Raw genomic sequence first — 20,303 nt, 5'->3', positions numbered from 1 at the left:
CACATGGGTCATGGAACCAGCCTTGCGCCATTAGTGCCTTTTGCCTTTCTACAGAGATTCATCCATTGCCATTGGTAAGAGACAACGGTCTGATCCAACATGGCCGATGAGAGCAGGGCGTGGAGGAAGCGAACGAATAAGAGTTAATACCCCAGCAGGGGGCGGTACCTTGTAATATAGCCCCATGTTGAAGCACCCACAGCTCTGCAGAGGCACGCAGCCCTGGCCGTCGAAGAGGAAGCCATCGTCGCACTGGCAGCCTTCGGCGCAGGTGTCTGGGCACTTCCTGGCGTCGGTGATCCTGGCACATGTAGTGGTACAGAGGTCGGCGCACAGCTCGTAGTGACCGTTGTCCGGGCAGCGCAGAGCTAAAGCAGAGAGAGAAGTAATTGATGGCTGGAGGGATCTCACCCCACAGCTTAGAGGGACAGACATGAAGGAGAGGAGAATCTAACTGGGACGAGAGGAGCAGGTCTCCTTTATAACGGAACAAGAAGTTGTTGGTTCCCACCCAAAGGAGTCTCTGAAGAAGCCCAGAGGCCTGGTATGAGATACCTAGAATTGCTGTCCCCGCCCCCCCAAGGGAGGCGGAGTGACTGGGACAGGCCCTTGTGCTACACTAGCATCATGGCACTTACGGCAGAAGGAGGCGCTCCTCCAGGGCTGGATGGTGACCCGGGCCTCTTGGCAGGCTGTCACGTAGCTGTAGATGCTCTGGCACAGGACCTGGGAATCTCCGTTGCCCAGGCACAGATCATACAGGCAGTTGTTGAAATACACAGTGGGGCTGACCGTGCTGTGGCATGCAGCAAAAGGGCCATCTGGGGCCGTGAGCAGACCACAGTACTTGCGCTGTTTGAAGAAGTCCCTCTTTCTCTCCTTGCAGACCGGGCAGCTGTTCCCGGCGCATCCGTCCTCACAGGCCGCTCCCGGGATTGGGACTTTCCAGGCGGAACCGAACGCTGCCACATTAGGGGCCGCCCTGCCATCGGGGAGCAGGAACTCATCGTCCCGACGCCCGTTGTAGTTCCCACACAGGCCGCATGTCTGGCCCTGGTAGTTCCCTGGGACGGTGACTCTGGCGTGGTAAAGCAGGTCGTAGCTGACGGTGAGGCCAAAGTCCGTTTGCACCAGCACGTTCCCGCCGTGCTGATATGCTTGGAGCTGCCCATCGGCCACGACCACAGGGAGGTTGTGAGACACCCCGTCCACCTGGAAGAGACAGAGCATTCCCTGTGAGCCGCGGGAGTGGATGCTGTAGGGGTGGCCCATGGGCACAAGACAAGGTTTCAGTGACACCTGGGCAAATCTGTAGTGACTCCACTGAACTCAATTAAGTTATGGCCATTTCTGCTCTCACTGAGCCCAAGGCAAATCCAGGGTCACCTCGTTCAGTGCAATGGCATCAGGGCCCGATTCTGATCTCAGTTCCCTGGGCTTACTCTGCAATCACCCACTGAGCACAATGAGCTGAGGGCTGGATTCCGATCTCACTTGTCCCATAGAAAACCCAGAGCGATTCTGCTTTCTTCAGCGGGACGCCTGTGGATTGGCACTGGTGCCAATAAGGTCAGGATCAGATCCTGGGTATTTGACCCCTCCTGCCTACATGCTCCTAATGAGTGACCCAGGAGACAAGTGCCCCTTGGATTGGCACGTCGGTGGGGCTGCCCCTTTGCAGGGTTCAGCCCCTCGGGATCATCTTGAGCAGGACTTACCATGACGAGCCCCTTCCTGTTCTGCAGCAGGGTGAGCGTGAGCCCGTAGACCTCCACAGACACCAGCTTGGTGACAGACACCTTGCCGTTGCCCCAGGGCTTGTTCTCCACCTTCACGGAGAAGGACGTCAGGTTCCCGGCATCAGCGCAGGTCTTGGCCAGGATGTAGGTGCAGGTGCCTTGGAAATCGAAGGCGACTCCATCGAAGGAGAGGTAGTGGGGGTCCCCGGCAGCAGAACACGTTGCCGATACGACAGGGTGGCATTTCCGGACGCCATCCACCACTTTGCACTGCTCATTCGCTGCACACGAGGTCTCCCAACACTGCACCCCCCCATTGTCTTTGCACTGGCACTTCTCCCGGCAGGAAGCCTTGGTGTAGAACACCTCTCCCTTCCTGTAGTACCTGCCCTGGTGCACACAGCCGCACTGCGCAACGGGGACGCACCGGTCTCCGCTCAGGAGGAACCCGGCATTGCAGAAACACCCTTCAGAACAGGGGGCGTTGCAGCCGTCCGGCGCCGAGAGGCTGTGGCAGGTGGCAGGGCAGCCATTCCCACAGAGCTCGTAGTGGGAGTTACTGGGGCAGGTGGTGCCTGCAGGAGAAGATAAGAGGGAACATACAGATGGGGGTGAGAGAAAGCTTCTTAAATTAAGGTACAACCAGAAGAAAAGGTGCAGGTATCACTTACAAGATAGTGTTGTTCGGGGGAATTGGGAGCCTAAACTCCTGCTTCTAGTCATGGTTCAGGGTGGGAAGTGGGGTCTACTAGGTTAGAGTGGGGAGGGCTGGGAGCCAGGACTGCTGGGCTCTATCATTGGCTCTGGGGTGTGAAAGTGGCATCTAGTGGTTAAAAGCAGGGGAGACTGGAACTCAGGACTGATGAGCTCCAGTCCTTTCTGTGAGCAGCCAAAGGGATCTAGCCAATCAGAGCTGGAGGTCTTGCAATCAGGTTTCCTCAGTGCATTGCCAGCTCTGGGAAGGGATTAGGATCTAGCAGCTTAGCCACAGAAGGGCTGGGAGCCAGGACTCTGGGGTTTTCTTTCTGACTCTTGGAGGGACGTTTGGTCTAGTGGTTACAGCTGCAGACAAGGGGTCGCGTTTCAAATTGAGTCCCAAATTCTGGAGTGGGCTGCTGTGTAGTGTTTAGTGATGGAGGACTGGGAGTCAGGATAGCTGGGTTCTGCCATTGGCTTCCCCTGTGACTCTGAGAAACCTGCTTTAGTTCTTTCTGTGTCCGTTTTCCTGACCCTGATGGGAAGGACGACTAGTGTTTGCAAAGTATTTCCAACCCCTGGGAGGCAGGTGCCAGCAAGGGGACGGAATTACATTGCTACAGCATGAAGTTGAAGCAAAGCTCAGTAGGTGATCTTCATGGTTGGCTACACTGCTGCAAGATGATAGGTGTATAAGGCCAGAGACACACAGCAGAGCCGTTCTGAGCCCCCTGCAGAGGGTGCAGCAAAGGCAGACTAGCCAGTCCTTAAAGTAGATTCTAGAGGTGACACTTACTGCAGAATGAGGTTGACCTCCACTGCCTTATCTGGATGCCCTTGGCCTGGCAGGCCGTCACGTAGGCGCTGATCGCGCTGCAGAGAGCATCCCGGTGACCCTTGTACTGGCAGGTATCAAAGACACAGTCGTCGAAGAAGGGAGCTGGGTCGATGACCTCATGGCACTCTCGGAATGGCCCGTTCCCTCTAGTGATGACCCCACAGTACCGCTCTCCCTTATAGGGTTGTCTCTGAGCCTCACTGCAGACTGGGCAGTCCTTGGTGCAACTGGGCAAGCATCCAGGGACCTCCCCCACCTTCCAGCTCTCAGCGAACTGGACGGCGTTCGCCGCACGGCTCCCATTCCTCATGGTCAGGTCGTCACTGGCAGTTTGGTTGTTGTCACCACACAGTCCGCAGAGGGCGTTGGTGTAGGTGCTGGGCACAGTGACCCGGACCAGGCTGCTCCCGTCGAAGGTCACCGTCAGAGCGAAGGCGGTCTTGATGCGGACTTGGGCTCCACTGACATAAGCCTGTAGCTTGTCCTCATGATAGAAAGGCAGGGCCACAAATACACCGTCCACCTGGAACAGACACGGCAGGGCCCAGGGTTAATTTTGAATGAATACTGCAGGCAGAAGGTGGGGACCCAGGACTCCTGGATTCTGTCCCTGGCTCGGAGAGAGGAGCGGAAGGGAGGGAAAGGGAAAGAAGGGGGTGGGACCTAACATCTTAGAGCAGGGGAGGCTGGGAGCCAGGACTCCTGGGTTCTAGCCTCAGTTCTGTGAGAGGAGTGGGGTCTGGAGGCTTAGAGTAGTGGGGGATGGGAATCAGGATTTCTGGGTCCTATCCTCAACTCTGAGACGGCAGTGGTTGGAGCACGGGGGCTGGGAGCCAAGACTCCTGAGGTCTATCCCCAGCTCTAATTGGGGAGTGGGGCCTAGCAATGAGAGTAGCTTTGCAAGACATGTTCACAAAGATTGTGTACATCTGGTTGGGATGGTCTGAATTGCCAGTTACACTAAGGCCTGTCTGCACTAGTAAATTAAGTCAGTATCACTATCGCTCCGGGCTGTGGAAACTCCACCCCTCTGACCGATGCAGTTAAACTGACCTAACTCCTGGTGTAGACATTGCTAGCTCAACGAGAGAATTCTCCTGTCAACCTAGCTAGTGCCTCTTGTGGGGGTGGCTTGCCTACATCAATGGGAGAACTCCTGCCACTGGCATTGGTAGCATCTTCACTGAAGCACTACAGTGCTGCAGCTACCACAGTTCTGTTGTGCCATATTAGTGGTTGATTTGTGAGCAGCCCTAAGACTCTCTCACATCCCTTGGGCAGTGTAAATACAATTGACTCCAACTCTCTGCTGTCAGATACCTGGAAAAAGCCTTTGTGCAACAGAAGTCAGGGTCAAGTACTTTGGTGGAGGAAGCTTTTAGGGCTGTTGATTCCTTTGGAGTCAATGGGCCAGATTCCCAGCTGGTGTGAATTATTCGATTCCCTGGGGAGGGACTCGGACCCGATCCCCAGCTAAACGAGTGAGGCTACTGAATGCACAGCAGTTACACTGGCATAACGGCACTTATCGGGAGGAGAAAATCCTGCTGTCCATATTCACAAAGGGGCACTTAGTTACTCCCCCTACACCCACCGCCAGCTCAGTGTACAATGGACGCAGGTCTCATTTCTGCAAGGGGGAGAGAAATCAGGGGCAATGTGTAAACAGGAAGAGTTCCTGCTCACAGCTCCCTGAGTAGTCCTGTGGCTCTCCGTCCCTACCTTGATCTTGCGGGGATATTGCTGGCTGACAGTGATGTTTCTGCCGTACACCTCCAAGGTCACCGCTTTGGTGTAGGACACGGCCTTGCTGCCACGGTTGTTATTCTCCACCTTGACGTTGAACGGGGTGAGCGTGGGGTCCTCGGAGCAGACCCCAGCCAACTGGTAGATGCAGGTGCCCATGAAATCGTACTTTTTTCCCATCAAAGGTGGTGTAGTGAGGGTCCCCGGACGCCGTGCAGGTGGAGTAGCTAATTGGGTGGCAGTCACGGACCCCGTTGATCACGGCACATCTCTCGCTAGCCTTGCAGCTGGTCTCCTGGCAAACCACCAGGTTGAGGCTGGGGTCACACCTGCACCGAGAGTGGCAGTTCTCATCGGCCCAGAACTCCTCACTGGGTTTGTAGTAGCGGCCATTGTAGTCACAGCCACAGCTCCCCACGGAGACACACTGGCCGGCACTCAGGACGTAACCGTTGTCACACTGGCAGGTCTCCACGCAGGGCTCCTGGCAGGAGGAGTTGGCAATTTGGTCGGAGCAGCTGGCTGGGCAGGCGTTCCCACAGGCCTCGTAGTGGCTGTTCTCAGGGCAGATTGGGACTGGGAGGGAGTCAAAGAGGGGGGGATTTAACAACACAGGAAATGAACTACAAACACCTGCTTAGATGCAGCAAGAGACAGAGACAAACTCTAATGTGCAATCAGCGTCCTCTATATCACAGGCCCGATGTACAAGCAGCCACACTAAGGCCACTTCTGGAGCACAGCACGGGGAACAACCCAGTTAGGGAAGGGTGTTTGCTAGCTGGGAGAGCAGGGAAATGCTCTCTTCTTATAGAAAATCAAAGAAGATCTGCAAAGTGTATGCAGAGCAGACTAGCCCTCACTTGTCAAGGCCTCCTCTGGAAGCCCCACCCACGCCAGATGGCCTAGGTCTCAGCACAGGCACCCTGGAAGTGGAAAGGCTAAGGAGATCCTACTGGCGTGTGCACCTATATTTCCAGGTAGTATTTCAGATGGGTCTCATCTTTCCATCGCTTTCTGATTCATCCCTCTCTTCCATCCAGTCCACCCACCAAAGCCATCCCTCTCTTCCGATCATCAGTTACATCCCTCTTACACAATGTTGACCACCCCTTATTTGAAGTGAGGAAGTGAGATTTTCTTTACTTTAGATTGTAATTAAATTTTCATTGCCTCCATCTAATTGATGTGTATATCCAGGAGTATCTATAGCTGTCTAATCTATAACCTAATCCATTTAATTATCCACCCATCTCAGCATCTAATCTACCAGTCTTTACCTCTAATTGACTTTATCTCTCCATGCACCTAATCCATCTACCCATCCATTAAAGCTCTTTCTCTCTCTATCCATTTTATTCACTTATCCTCAATTGAATCTATTTAATTTCCCAATGCATCTAATCCATCCTCTTAACAATATATTGAGTCTCTCTCTTTTTCTAATCTAATCTAGGAAAGCCATGTGTCCATCCACTCTCAATCTAGCTAGTCTATTATAGGGATTCCCCAGGCCCATATCTCCATGGCGTCTGGTTGCCAAGGTGCAGTACAGAGGCCTGATGTCCGTCCTGATGCTCAGCCCACTGGCCATCTCCCCAAGCAGCTGAGTAAGTCTCGTCTAACTGCTGCTTTTGTCAATAAAGAAACCAAAGCACAGAGCTCACCACAGCCGGATGGCGTCCTCCAGTCATAGACAGTGATGCCCTGTTTCTTGCAGATGGCTGCGTAGGCCTCCAGCAGCCTGGCACAGGATGTTCTTGGCTCCTCCGTTCAGACACACATCATAGATGCAGCTGTCAAAAATGTCCTCAGGGTTCACTTTGGAGTGACACTCTCTGAAGGGCCCTCCTGGTGCTTTGCTGATCAAACCACAGTATTCGTCGCCCCTATAGATCATCTGCTTGCTCTCATCACACGTTGGGCAATTCCCTTTGCAAACATCCCAACAGAAGGGGTCCTGGTCTTTGACTTTCCAGCTCCTGGCCCATTCCACAATGGAGGAGACTCTGGTACCATTGGGTGATGTCATGTCATCTCCACGGTTTTGGTTGAAGTTCCCACATAGGCCGCCCATGGCCCCATAATAGCTGCTGGGGAGGGTGATGATCAGGTGCCAATTCCAGTCATACGACACCTGCAGACCAAAGTCTGTCTGCAGGATAGCATTGAGACCGCTCTGGTAGAGCTTGATTTTACCGTCTTCAAGGGTCACTGGCAAGCTGGTGGTCACGTCATTGATCTAGAGATAGGAGGAAAACACCAATGGTTATTTCTCTTTTCATCTCACCTATTACAAGAGTTCTGCTTCTCTGGGACAATAAAGATTAGAAAGCCCAGAATTAAGCACTTGAGTCCTCAGGGATAAAATGTTCTTTGTCCAGGGATCTGGCTGTGGAATGAATTCCCAGTGCAGATTAGATCAATCCAAAGTCTCACCAACCTTAGGAAAAGCTGGAAGACCCTCCCCTTTAATAAAGGTTCTCCACCATAACGACAATGATACTCACAGATTGAAACTCGCCTAATTCACCACAAAATCCTACATCAAGCAGCGATTTCTCTACCCCCAAAAGAGAAGAAAAGACAGAAGCGCCATGGATTTGAGCAGGGACTTTACTCTTGCCAAAATATGTTATGTAGAGGATGGTTGGATACTATGGTGATGGGCGGCAGTACAAAACCAAAGAGAGAGAGACAGATTAGATAAATAGATAGATATCTATGGGGATGGGTGGATGGATAGATGGAGAAAATGCAGATGTGTCTGGTGATAGATTGAGAAACGGATTGATGTGTATGGGGTGGATGGAGAGAAAGAGACATGTGTGTGGGGACAAACACAGGGAGGGATAGATGTGTATCCTGACAGATGGATAGGCAGATTGGTCTTGGGATTGATGCATATGTATGGAGAAGGAAAGATAGATAGATAGATAGATAGATGTATATGGGCATGGGAGTAGAGATAGGGAGATATTTTTATTCTAAATGTAACCTTTCTGATCATTTTTGCACTTTTTACTCACTCTGATTTTCCCAACTTCCCTCTTGTGGATGGAGATGTTGTACCCGTAGACGGAGATGTTGGTCAGGCGCACGTAGGAGACAGCCTGGTTGCCACCCCTGTTGTCGTTCTTCTCATCGATGGTGAAGGGCACCAGGGTGGGGTCGGTCCCGCAGTACTTGGCCAAGGTGTAGGTGCAGGTGCCCTGGAAGTTGAAGCTCAGCCCGTCGAAAGTGTGATAGTGCGGGTCCCCCCAGCCCCAGCAGGTTCCAATGAAGTTGGGAACACACATTGCACGGCCGTTCTCGATCTTGCACGTCTCCTTGGCCCGACATGTCAGGTCCTTGCAGGGATCTGAAAGGAGACAAATCCCAGCAGTCCATGAGTGAGGGCTAGGGGGCAGGGGAGCTCAGTTCAGCACAGGCCCAGTTACCCACCAGAACCCGCTGACCCACCAAAGCCATTCGGAAGATGGGCCATCCAGAGAGGAGTCAATGAGAGACAATTTCCTACAGGCCAGAGACCAAGTCCACATATCTCGGCTCACTGGATGATGAAGAAGAAATTTCTTCGGCTTCCGTAGAAGCTCTGCCCGAGTGAGATTAAGTAGCTAGTGTAAGGACCTCAACATTTGACCAAAGTGGCAGGCCTGGAGGATACTTTTCTTTACCTCTTGACGGTGACGCGCCTTGTCCAAAGCCCAGGAGAGAATCAATGACTTGATTTGACATATCCTGCCTCCCAGCCCATCAGCTCCAACCCAGAGAACCTACTATGTAACCTGGGAGGAGCAGGGGTAGAGCAGTGAATAGAACCCAGGTGTTCTGGATCACAGACCCCTGCTCTAACCACTAGACTCCACTCTCTTCCTAGATCTAAGGATGGAAACTCTACTCTGTGCCCGCTCCTCAACTGTTCTGACTCCATTGAGTCTGCTCTAGTGACTCTGTCTCTACGTTCACCTCTCCTCTTGTTTAACTTTTGCACTCTCTTTCACCTATGTTGATGCATTGCATGACTCCATCTCTAATCTGACAGGTTTCATCACTGGAGCAGCTGTGAGCTTCACAGGTCATCCCTTGGGCAGGAGTGCAGGTGCAGTTTTGCTGGCACTTGTTGGTCAGAACCATCTCATTAGGCTGTTTGACAAAAGAGAAAATAACACAATGTAGCCTGGGGAAATGTAGTTTTTCAGTGCAGAGATGTTCAGTTACGTGGAGGCCATATCTGGAACTAGAATGGAGCATCTTATCTCCCAGCCCACGCCTGCTCTACTCCACTCGGCACCACTGCCTTCCCAGAGCTGGGGAGAGACCAGAGGAGTCGTGACTCCCAGCTCCCTGCTCTAACCACTAGACTCCACTGCCCTTCCAGACACATGGGTCATGGAACCAGCCTTGCGCCATTAGTGCCTTTTGCCTTTCTACAGAGATTCATCCATTGCCATTGGTAAGAGACAACGGTCTGATCCAACATGGCCGATGAGAGCAGGGCGTGGAGGAAGCGAACGAATAAGAGTTAATACCCCAGCAGGGGGCGGTACCTTGTAATATAGCCCCATGTTGAAGCACCCACAGCTCTGCAGAGGCACGCAGCCCTGGCCGTCGAAGAGGAAGCCATCGTCGCACTGGCAGCCTTCGGCGCAGGTGTCTGGGCACTTCCTGGCGTCGGTGATCCTGGCACATGTAGTGGTACAGAGGTCGGCGCACAGCTCGTAGTGACCGTTGTCCGGGCAGCGCAGAGCTAAAGCAGAGAGAGAAGTAATTGATGGCTGGAGGGATCTCACCCCACAGCTTAGAGGGACAGACATGAAGGAGAGGAGAATCTAACTGGGACGAGAGGAGCAGGTCTCCTTTATAACGGAACAAGAAGTTGTTGGTTCCCACCCAAAGGAGTCTCTGAAGAAGCCCAGAGGCCTGGTATGAGATACCTAGAATTGCTGTCCCCGCCCCCCCAAGGGAGGCGGAGTGACTGGGACAGGCCCTTGTGCTACACTAGCATCATGGCACTTACGGCAGAAGGAGGCGCTCCTCCAGGGCTGGATGGTGACCCGGGCCTCTTGGCAGGCTGTCACGTAGCTGTAGATGCTCTGGCACAGGACCTGGGAATCTCCGTTGCCCAGGCACAGATCATACAGGCAGTTGTTGAAATACACAGTGGGGCTGACCGTGCTGTGGCATGCAGCAAAAGGGCCATCTGGGGCCGTGAGCAGACCACAGTACTTGCGCTGTTTGAAGAAGTCCCTCTTTCTCTCCTTGCAGACCGGGCAGCTGTTCCCGGCGCATCCGTCCTCACAGGCCGCTCCCGGGATTGGGACTTTCCAGGCGGAACCGAACGCTGCCACATTAGGGGCCGCCCTGCCATCGGGGAGCAGGAACTCATCGTCCCGACGCCCGTTGTAGTTCCCACACAGGCCGCATGTCTGGCCCTGGTAGTTCCCTGGGACGGTGACTCTGGCGTGGTAAAGCAGGTCGTAGCTGACGGTGAGGCCAAAGTCCGTTTGCACCAGCACGTTCCCGCCGTGCTGATATGCTTGGAGCTGCCCATCGGCCACGACCACAGGGAGGTTGTGAGACACCCCGTCCACCTGGAAGAGACAGAGCATTCCCTGTGAGCCGCGGGAGTGGATGCTGTAGGGGTGGCCCATGGGCACAAGACAAGGTTTCAGTGACACCTGGGCAAATCTGTAGTGACTCCACTGAACTCAATTAAGTTATGGCCATTTCTGCTCTCACTGAGCCCAAGGCAAATCCAGGGTCACCTCGTTCAGTGCAATGGCATCAGGGCCCGATTCTGATCTCAGTTCCCTGGGCTTACTCTGCAATCACCCACTGAGCACAATGAGCTGAGGGCTGGATTCCGATCTCACTTGTCCCATAGAAAACCCAGAGCGATTCTGCTTTCTTCAGCGGGACGCCTGTGGATTGGCACTGGTGCCAATAAGGTCAGGATCAGATCCTGGGTATTTGACCCCTCCTGCCTACATGCTCCTAATGAGTGACCCAGGAGACAAGTGCCCCTTGGATTGGCACGTCGGTGGGGCTGCCCCTTTGCAGGGTTCAGCCCCTCGGGATCATCTTGAGCAGGACTTACCATGACGAGCCCCTTCCTGTTCTGCAGCAGGGTGAGCGTGAGCCCGTAGACCTCCACAGACACCAGCTTGGTGACAGACACCTTGCCGTTGCCCCAGGGCTTGTTCTCCACCTTCACGGAGAAGGACGTCAGGTTCCCGGCATCAGCGCAGGTCTTGGCCAGGATGTAGGTGCAGGTGCCTTGGAAATCGAAGGCGACTCCATCGAAGGAGAGGTAGTGGGGGTCCCCGGCAGCAGAACACGTTGCCGATACGACAGGGTGGCATTTCCGGACGCCATCCACCACTTTGCACTGCTCATTCGCTGCACACGAGGTCTCCCAACACTGCACCCCCCCATTGTCTTTGCACTGGCACTTCTCCCGGCAGGAAGCCTTGGTGTAGAACACCTCTCCCTTCCTGTAGTACCTGCCCTGGTGCACACAGCCGCACTGCGCAACGGGGACGCACCGGTCTCCGCTCAGGAGGAACCCGGCATTGCAGAAACACCCTTCAGAACAGGGGGCGTTGCAGCCGTCCGGCGCCGAGAGGCTGTGGCAGGTGGCAGGGCAGCCATTCCCACAGAGCTCGTAGTGGGAGTTACTGGGGCAGGTGGTGCCTGCAGGAGAAGATAAGAGGGAACATACAGATGGGGGTGAGAGAAAGCTTCTTAAATTAAGGTACAACCAGAAGAAAAGGTGCAGGTATCACTTACAAGATAGTGTTGTTCGGGGGAATTGGGAGCCTAAACTCCTGCTTCTAGTCATGGTTCAGGGTGGGAAGTGGGGTCTACTAGGTTAGAGTGGGGAGGGCTGGGAGCCAGGACTGCTGGGCTCTATCATTGGCTCTGGGGTGTGAAAGTGGCATCTAGTGGTTAAAAGCAGGGGAGACTGGAACTCAGGACTGATGAGCTCCAGTCCTTTCTGTGAGCAGCCAAAGGGATCTAGCCAATCAGAGCTGGAGGTCTTGCAATCAGGTTTCCTCAGTGCATTGCCAGCTCTGGGAAGGGATTAGGATCTAGCAGCTTAGCCACAGAAGGGCTGGGAGCCAGGACTCTGGGGTTTTCTTTCTGACTCTTGGAGGGACGTTTGGTCTAGTGGTTACAGCTGCAGACAAGGGGTCGCGTTTCAAATTGAGTCCCAAATTCTGGAGTGGGCTGCTGTGTATTGTTTAGTGATGGAGGACTGGGAGTCAGGATAGCTGGGTTCTGCCATTGGCTTCCCCTGTGACTCTGAGAAACCTGCTTTAGTTCTTTCTGTGTCCGTTTTCCTGACCCTGATGGGAAGGACGACTAGTGTTTGCAAAGTATTTCCAACCCCTGGGAGGCAGGTGCCAGCAAGGGGACGGAATTACATTGCTACAGCATGAAGTTGAAGCAAAGCTCAGTAGGTGATCTTCATGGTTGGCTACACTGCTGCAAGATGATAGGTGTATAAGGCCAGAGACACACAGCAGAGCCGTTCTGAGCCCCCTGCAGAGGGTGCAGCAAAGGCAGACTAGCCAGTCCTTAAAGTAGATTCTAGAGGTGACACTTACTGCAGAATGAGGTTGACCTCCACTGCCTTATCTGGATGCCCTTGGCCTGGCAGGCCGTCACGTAGGCGCTGATCGCGCTGCAGAGAGCATCCCGGTGACCCTTGTACTGGCAGGTATCAAAGACGCAGTCGTCGAAGAAGGGAGCTGGGTCGATGACCTCATGGCACTCTCGGAATGGCCCGTTCCCTCTAGTGATGACCCCACAGTACCGCTCTCCCTTATAGGGTTGTCTCTGAGCCTCACTGCAGACTGGGCAGTCCTTGGTGCAACTGGGCAAGCATCCAGGGACCTCCCCCACCTTCCAGCTCTCAGCGAACTGGACGGCGTTCGCCGCACGGCTCCCATTCCTCATGGTCAGGTCGTCACTGGCAGTTTGGTTGTTGTCACCACACAGTCCGCAGAGGGCGTTGGCGTAGGTGCTGGGCACAGTGACCCGGACCAGGCTGCTCCCGTCGAAGGTCACCGTCAGAGCGAAGGCGGTCTTGATGCGGACTTGGGCTCCACTGACATAAGCCTGTAGCTTGTCCTCATGATAGAAAGGCAGGGACCACAAATACACCGTCCACCTGGAACAGACACGGCAGGGCCCAGGGTTAATTTTGAATGAATACTGCAGGCAGAAGGTGGGGACCCAGGACTCCTGGATTCTGTCCCTGGCTCGGAGAGAGGAGCGGAAGGGAGGGAAAGGGAAAGAAGGGGGTGGGACCTAACATCTTAGAGCAGGGGAGGCTGGGAGCCAGGACTCCTGGGTTCTAGCCTCAGTTCTGTGAGAGGAGTGGGGTCTGGAGGCTTAGAGTAGTGGGGGATGGGAATCAGGATTTCTGGGTCCTATCCTCAACTCTGGGACAGCAGTGGTTGGAGCACGGGGGCTGGGAGCCAAGACTCCTGAGGTCTATCCCCAGCTCTAATTGGGGAGTGGGGCCTAGCAATGAGAGTAGCTTTGCAAGACATGTTCACAAAGATTGTGTACATCTGGTTGGGATGGTCTGAATTGCCAGTTACACTAAGGCCTGTCTGCACTAGTAAATTAAGTCAGTATCACTATCGCTCCGGGCTGTGGAAACTCCACCCCTCTGACTGATGCAGTTAAACTGACCTAACTCCTGGTGTAGACATTGCTAGCTCAACGAGAGAATTCTCCTGTCAACCTAGCTACTGCCTCTTGTGGGGGTGGCTTGCCTACATCAATGGGAGAACTCCTGCCACTGGCATTGGGAGCATCTTCACTGAAGCACTACAGTGCTGCAGCTACCACAGTTCTGTTGTGCCATATTAGTGGTTGATTTGTGAGCAGCCCTAAGACTCTCTCACATCCCTTGGGCAGTGTAAATACAATTGACTCCAACTCTCTGCTGTCAGATACCTGGAAAAAGCCTTTGTGCAACAGAAGTCAGGGTCAAGTACTTTGGTGGAGGAAGCTTTTAGGGCTGTTGATTCCTTTGGAGTCAATGGGCCAGATTCCCAGCTGGTGTGAATTATTCGATTCCCTGGGGAGGGACTCGGACCCGATCCCCAGCTAAACGAGTGAGGCTACTGAATGCACAGCAGTTACACTGGCATAACGGCACTTATCGGGAGGAGAAAATCCTGCTGTCCATATTCACAAAGGGGCACTTAGTTACTCCCCCTACACCCACCGCCAGCTCAGTGTACAATGGACGCAGGTCTCATTTCTGCAAGGGGGAGAGAAATCAGGGGCAATGTGTAAACAGGAAGAGTTCCTGCTCACAGCTCCCTGAGTAGTCCTGTGGCTCTCCGTCCCTACCTTGATCTTGCGGGGATATTGCTGGCTGACAGTGATGTTTCTGCCGTACACCTCCAAGGTCACCGCTTTGGTGTAGGACACGGCCTTGCTGCCACGGTTGTTATTCTCCACCTTGACGTTGAACGGGGTGAGCGTGGGGTCCTCGGAGCAGACCCCAGCCAACTGGTAGATGCAGGTGCCCATGAAATCGTACTTTTTCCCATCAAAGGTGGTGTAGTGAGGGTCCCCGGACGCCGTGCAGGTGGAGTAGCTAATTGGGTGGCAGTCACGGACCCCGTTGATCACGGCACATCTCTCGCTAGCCTTGCAGCTGGTCTCCTGGCAAACCACCAGGTTGAGGCTGGGGTCACACCTGCACCGAGAGTGGCAGTTCTCATCGGCCCAGAACTCCTCACTGGGTTTGTAGTAGCGGCCATTGTAGTCACAGCCACAGCTCCCCACGGAGACACACTGGCCGGCACTCAGGACGTAACCGTTGTCACACTGGCAGGTCTCCACGCAGGGCTCCTGGCAGGAGGAGTTGGCAATTTGGTCGGAGCAGCTGGCTGGGCAGGCGTTCCCACAGGCCTCGTAGTGGCTGTTCTCAGGGCAGATTGGGACTGGGAGGGAGTCAAAGAGGGGGGGATTTAACAACACAGGAAATGAACTACAAACACCTGCTTAGATGCAGCAAGAGACAGAGACAAACTCTAATGTGCAATCAGCGTCCTCTATATCACAGGCCCGATGTACAAGCAGCCACACTAAGGCCACTTCTGGAGCACAGCACGGGGAACAACCCAGTTAGGGAAGGGTGTTTGCTAGCTGGGAGAGCAGGGAAATGCTCTCTTCTTATAGAAAATCAAAGAAGATCTGCAAAGTGTATGCAGAGCAGACTAGCCCTCACTTGTCAAGGCCTCCTCTGGAAGCCCCACCCACGCCAGATGGCCTAGGTCTCAGCACAGGCACCCTGGAAGTGGAAAGGCTAAGGAGATCCTACTGGCGTGTGCACCTATATTTCCAGGTAGTATTTCAGATGGGTCTCATCTTTCCATCGCTTTCTGATTCATCCCTCTCTTCCATCCAGTCCACCCACCAAAGCCATCCCTCTCTTCCGATCATCAGTTACATCCCTCTTACACAATGTTGACCACCCCTTATTTGAAGTGAGGAAGTGAGATTTTCTTTACTTTAGATTGTAATTAAATTTTCATTGCCTCCATCTAATTGATGTGTATATCCAGGAGTATCTATAGCTGTCTAATCTATAACCTAATCCATTTAATTATCCACCCATCTCAGCATCTAATCTACCAGTCTTTACCTCTAATTGACTTTATCTCTCCATGCACCTAATCCATCTACCCATCCATTAAAGCTCTTTCTCTCTCTATCCATTTTATTCACTTATCCTCAATTGAATCTATTTAATTTCCCAATGCATCTAATCCATCCTCTTAACAATATATTGAGTCTCTCTCTTTTTCTAATCTAATCTAGGAAAGCCATGTGTCCATCCACTCTCAATCTAGCTAGTCTATTATAGGGATTCCCCAGGCCCATATCTCCATGGCGTCTGGTTGCCAAGGTGCAGTACAGAGGCCTGATGTCCGTCCTGATGCTCAGCCCACTGGCCATCTCCCCAAGCAGCTGAGTAAGTCTCGTCTAACTGCTGCTTTTGTCAATAAAGAAACCAAAGCACAGAGCTCACCACAGCCGGATGGCGTCCTCCAGTCATAGACAGTGATGCCCTGTTTCTTGCAGATGGCTGCGTAGGCCTCCAGCGCCTGGCACAGGATGTTCTTGGCTCCTCCGTTCAGACACACATCATAGATGCAGCTGTCAAAAATGTCCTCAGGGTTCACTTTGGAGTGACACTCTCTGAAGGGCCCTCCTGGTGCTTTGCTGATCAAACCACAGTATTCGTCGCCCCTATAGATCATCTGCTTGCTCTCATCACACGTTGGGCAATTCCCTTTGCAAACATCCCAACAGAAGGGGTCCTGGTCTTTGACTTTCCAGCTCCTGGCCCATTCCACAATGGAGGAGACTCTGGTACCATTGGGTGATGTCATGTCATCTCCACGGTTTTGGTTGAAGTTCCCACATAGGCCGCCCATGGCCCCATAATAGCTGCTGGGGAGGGTGATGATCAGGTGCCAATTCCAGTCATACGACACCTGCAGACCAAAGTCTGTCTGCAGGATAGCATTGAGACCGCTCTGGTAGAGCTTGATTTTACCGTCTTCAAGGATCACTGGCAAGCTGGTGGTCACGTCATTGATCTAGAGATAGGAGGAAAACACCAATGGTTATTTCTCTTTTCATCTCACCTATTACAAGAGTTCTGCTTCTCTGGGACAATAAAGATTAGAAAGCCCAGAATTAAGCACTTGAGTCCTCAGGGATAAAATGTTCTTTGTCCAGGGATCTGGCTGTGGAATGAATTCCCAGTGCAGATTAGATCAATCCAAAGTCTCAGCAACCTTAGGAAAAGCTGGAAGACCCTCCCCTTTAATAAAGGTTCTCCACCATAACGACAATGATACTCACAGATTGAAACTCGCCTAATTCACCACAAAATCCTACATCAAGCAGCGATTTCTCTACCCCCAAAAGAGAAGAAAAGACAGAAGCGCCATGGATTTGAGCAGGGACTTTACTCTTGCCAAAATATGTTATGTAGAGGATGGTTGGATACTATGGTGATGGGCGGCAGTACAAAACCAAAGAGAGAGAGACAGATTAGATAAATAGATAGATATCTATGGGGATGGGTGGATGGATAGATGGAGAAAATGCAGATGTGTCTGGTGATAGATTGAGAAACGGATTGATGTGTATGGGGTGGATGGAGAGAAAGAGAGATGTGTGTGGGGACAAACACAGGGAGGGATAGATGTGTATCCTGACAGATGGATAGGCAGATTGGTCTTGGGATTGATGCATATGTATGGAGAAGGAAAGATAGATAGATAGATAGATAGATGTATATGGGCATGGGAGTAGAGATAGGGAGATATTTTTATTCTAAATGTAACCTTTCTGATCATTTTTGCACTTTTTACTCACTCTGATTTTCCCAACTTCCCTCTTGTGGATGGAGATGTTGTACCCGTAGACGGAGATGTTGGTCAGGCGCACGTAGGAGACAGCCTGGTTGCCACCCCTGTTGTCGTTCTTCTCATCGATGGTGAAGGGCACCAGGGTGGGGTCGGTCCCGCAGTACTTGGCCAAGGTGTAGGTGCAGGTGCCCTGGAAGTTGAAGCTCAGCCCGTCGAAAGTGTGATAGTGCGGGTCCCCCCAGCCCCAGCAGGTTCCAATGAAGTTGGGAACACACATTGCACGGCCGTTCTCGATCTTGCACGTCTCCTTGGCCCGACATGTCAGGTCTTTGCAGGGATCTGAAAGGAGACAAATCCCAGCAGTCCATGAGTGAGGGCTAGGGGGCAGGGGAGCTCAGTTCAGCACAGGCCCAGTTACCCACCAGAACCCGCTGACCCACCAAAGCCATTCGGAAGATGGGCCATCCAGAGAGGAGTCAATGAGAGACAATTTCCTACAGGCCAGAGACCAAGTCCACATATCTCGGCTCACTGGATGATGAAGAAGAAATTTCTTCGGCTTCCGTAGAAGCTCTGCCCGAGTGAGATTAAGTAGCTAGTGTAAGGACCTCAACATTTGACCAAAGTGGCAGGCCTGGAGGATACTTTTCTTTACCTCTTGACGGTGACGCGCCTTGTCCAAAGCCCAGGAGAGAATCAATGACTTGATTTGACATATCCTGCCTCCCAGCCCATCAGCTCCAACCCAGAGAACCTACTATGTAACCTGGGAGGAGCAGGGGTAGAGCAGTGAATAGAACCCAGGTGTTCTGGATCACAGACCCGTGCTCTAACCACTAGACTCCACTCTCTTCCTAGATCTAAGGATGGAAACTCTACTCTGTGCCCGCTCCTCAACTGTTCTGACTCCATTGAGTCTGCTCTAGTGACTCTGTCTCTACGTTCACCTCTCCTCTTGTTTAACTTTTGCACTCTCTTTCACCTATGTTGATGCATTGCATGACTCCATCTCTAATCTGACAGGTTTCATCACTGGAGCAGCTGTGAGCTTCACAGGTCATCCCTTGGGCAGGAGTGCAGGTGCAGTTTTGCTGGCACTTGTTGGTCAGAACCATCTCATTAGGCTGTTTGACAAAAGAGAAAATAACACAATGTAGCCTGGGGAAATGTAGTTTTTCAGTGCAGAGATGTTCAGTTACGTGGAGGCCATATCTGGAACTAGAATGGAGCATCTTATCTCCCAGCCCACGCCTGCTCTACTCCACTCGGCACCACTGCCTTCCCAGAGCTGGGGAGAGACCAGAGGAGTCGTGACTCCCAGCTCCCTGCTCTAACCACTAGACTCCACTGCCCTTCCAGACACATGGGTCATGGAACCAGCCTTGCGCCATTAGTGCCTTTTGCCTTTCTACAGAGATTCATCCATTGCCATTGGTAAGAGACAACGGTCTGATCCAACATGGCCGATGAGAGCAGGGCGTGGAGGAAGCGAACGAATAAGAGTTAATACCCCAGCAGGGGGCGGTACCTTGTAATATAGCCCCATGTTGAAGCACCCACAGCTCTGCAGAGGCACGCAGCCCTGGCCGTCGAAGAGGAAGCCATCGTCGCACTGGCAGCCTTCGGCGCAGGTGTCTGGGCACTTCCTGGCGTCGGTGATCCTGGCACATGTAGTGGTACAGAGGTCGGCGCACAGCTCGTAGTGACCGTTGTCCGGGCAGCGCAGAGCTAAAGCAGAGAGAGAAGTAATTGATGGCTGGAGGGATCTCACCCCACAGCTTAGAGGGACAGACATGAAGGAGAGGAGAATCTAACTGGGACGAGAGGAGCAGGTCTCCTTTATAACGGAACAATGAAGTTGTTGGTTCCCACCCAAAGGAGTCTCTGAAGAAGCCCAGAGGCCTGGTATGAGATACCTAGAATTGCTGTCCCCGCCCCCCCAAGGGAGGCGGAGTGACTGGGACAGGCCCTTGTGCTACACTAGCATCATGGCACTTACGGCAGAAGGAGGCGCTCCTCCAGGGCTGGATGGTGACCCGGGCCTCTTGGCAGGCTGTCACGTAGCTGTAGATGCTCTGGCACAGGACCTGGGAATCTCCGTTGCCCAGGCACAGATCATACAGGCAGTTGTTGAAATACACAGTGGGGCTGACCGTGCTGTGGCATGCAGCAAAAGGGCCATCTGGGGCCGTGAGCAGACCACAGTACTTGCGCTGTTTGAAGAAGTCCCTCTTTCTCTCCTTGCAGACCGGGCAGCTGTTCCCGGCGCATCCGTCCTCACAGGCCGCTCCCGGGATTGGGACTTTCCAGGCGGAACCGAACGCTGCCACATTAGGGGCCGCCCTGCCATCGGGGAGCAGGAACTCATCGTCCCGACGCCCGTTGTAGTTCCCACACAGGCCGCATGTCTGGCCCTGGTAGTTCCCTGGGACGGTGACTCTGGCGTGGTAAAGCAGGTCGTAGCTGACGGTGAGGCCAAAGTCCGTTTGCACCAGCACGTTCCCGCCGTGCTGATATGCTTGGAGCTGCCCATCGGCCACGACCACAGGGAGGTTGTGAGACACCCCGTCCACCTGGAAGAGACAGAGCATTCCCTGTGAGCCGCGGGAGTGGATGCTGTAGGGGTGGCCCATGGGCACAAGACAAGGTTTCAGTGACACCTGGGCAAATCTGTAGTGACTCCACTGAACTCAATTAAGTTATGGCCATTTCTGCTCTCACTGAGCCCAAGGCAAATCCAGGGTCACCTCGTTCAGTGCAATGGCATCAGGGCCCGATTCTGATCTCAGTTCCCTGGGCTTACTCTGCAATCACCCACTGAGCACAATGAGCTGAGGGCTGGATTCCGATCTCACTTGTCCC

The 20,303-nt window shown here is 53.2% G+C and overlaps 2 protein-coding genes across 2 annotated transcripts in view; both read right to left on the bottom strand.

The window, feature by feature from the left end:
* The window catches only part of LOC127038387 (IgGFc-binding protein-like), a 38,091-nt gene extending 23,899 nt beyond the window's left edge, over positions 1-14,192 (bottom strand). Inside the window, 15 exon segments of the mRNA XM_050930966.1 lie at positions 169-368; positions 639-1,212; positions 1,719-2,314; positions 3,232-3,796; positions 4,996-5,196; positions 5,198-5,595; positions 6,687-6,759; positions 6,761-7,261; positions 8,049-8,380; positions 9,063-9,165; positions 9,570-9,769; positions 10,040-10,613; positions 11,120-11,715; positions 12,633-13,198; positions 14,185-14,192. Of these exon segments, the coding sequence (XP_050786923.1) occupies positions 169-368; positions 639-1,212; positions 1,719-2,314; positions 3,232-3,796; positions 4,996-5,196; positions 5,198-5,595; positions 6,687-6,759; positions 6,761-7,261; positions 8,049-8,380; positions 9,063-9,165; positions 9,570-9,769; positions 10,040-10,613; positions 11,120-11,715; positions 12,633-13,198; positions 14,185-14,192 (5,487 nt within the window).
* Positions 14,193-14,299: 107 nt separating this feature from the next.
* Positions 14,300-20,303, bottom strand: part of LOC127038386 (IgGFc-binding protein-like) — an 85,640-nt gene continuing 79,636 nt past the window's right edge. Inside the window, exons 36-42 of the mRNA XM_050930965.1 lie at positions 19,441-20,014; positions 18,970-19,169; positions 18,463-18,565; positions 17,449-17,780; positions 16,088-16,661; positions 14,398-14,996; positions 14,300-14,305 (exon numbers count right to left, since the gene is read on the bottom strand). Coding sequence (XP_050786922.1) covers positions 14,300-14,305; positions 14,398-14,996; positions 16,088-16,661; positions 17,449-17,780; positions 18,463-18,565; positions 18,970-19,169; positions 19,441-20,014 — 2,388 coding nt within the window. The remainder of the gene's footprint in view (positions 14,306-14,397; positions 14,997-16,087; positions 16,662-17,448; positions 17,781-18,462; positions 18,566-18,969; positions 19,170-19,440; positions 20,015-20,303) is intronic.

This window comes from Gopherus flavomarginatus, chromosome 20, assembly GCF_025201925.1.
Source record: "Gopherus flavomarginatus isolate rGopFla2 chromosome 20, rGopFla2.mat.asm, whole genome shotgun sequence".
Taxonomy (NCBI): Eukaryota; Metazoa; Chordata; order Testudines; family Testudinidae; genus Gopherus; species Gopherus flavomarginatus.
The sequence above is the reverse complement of the archived record's forward strand: the minus strand, read 5'-3'. Positions and strand labels throughout refer to the sequence as shown.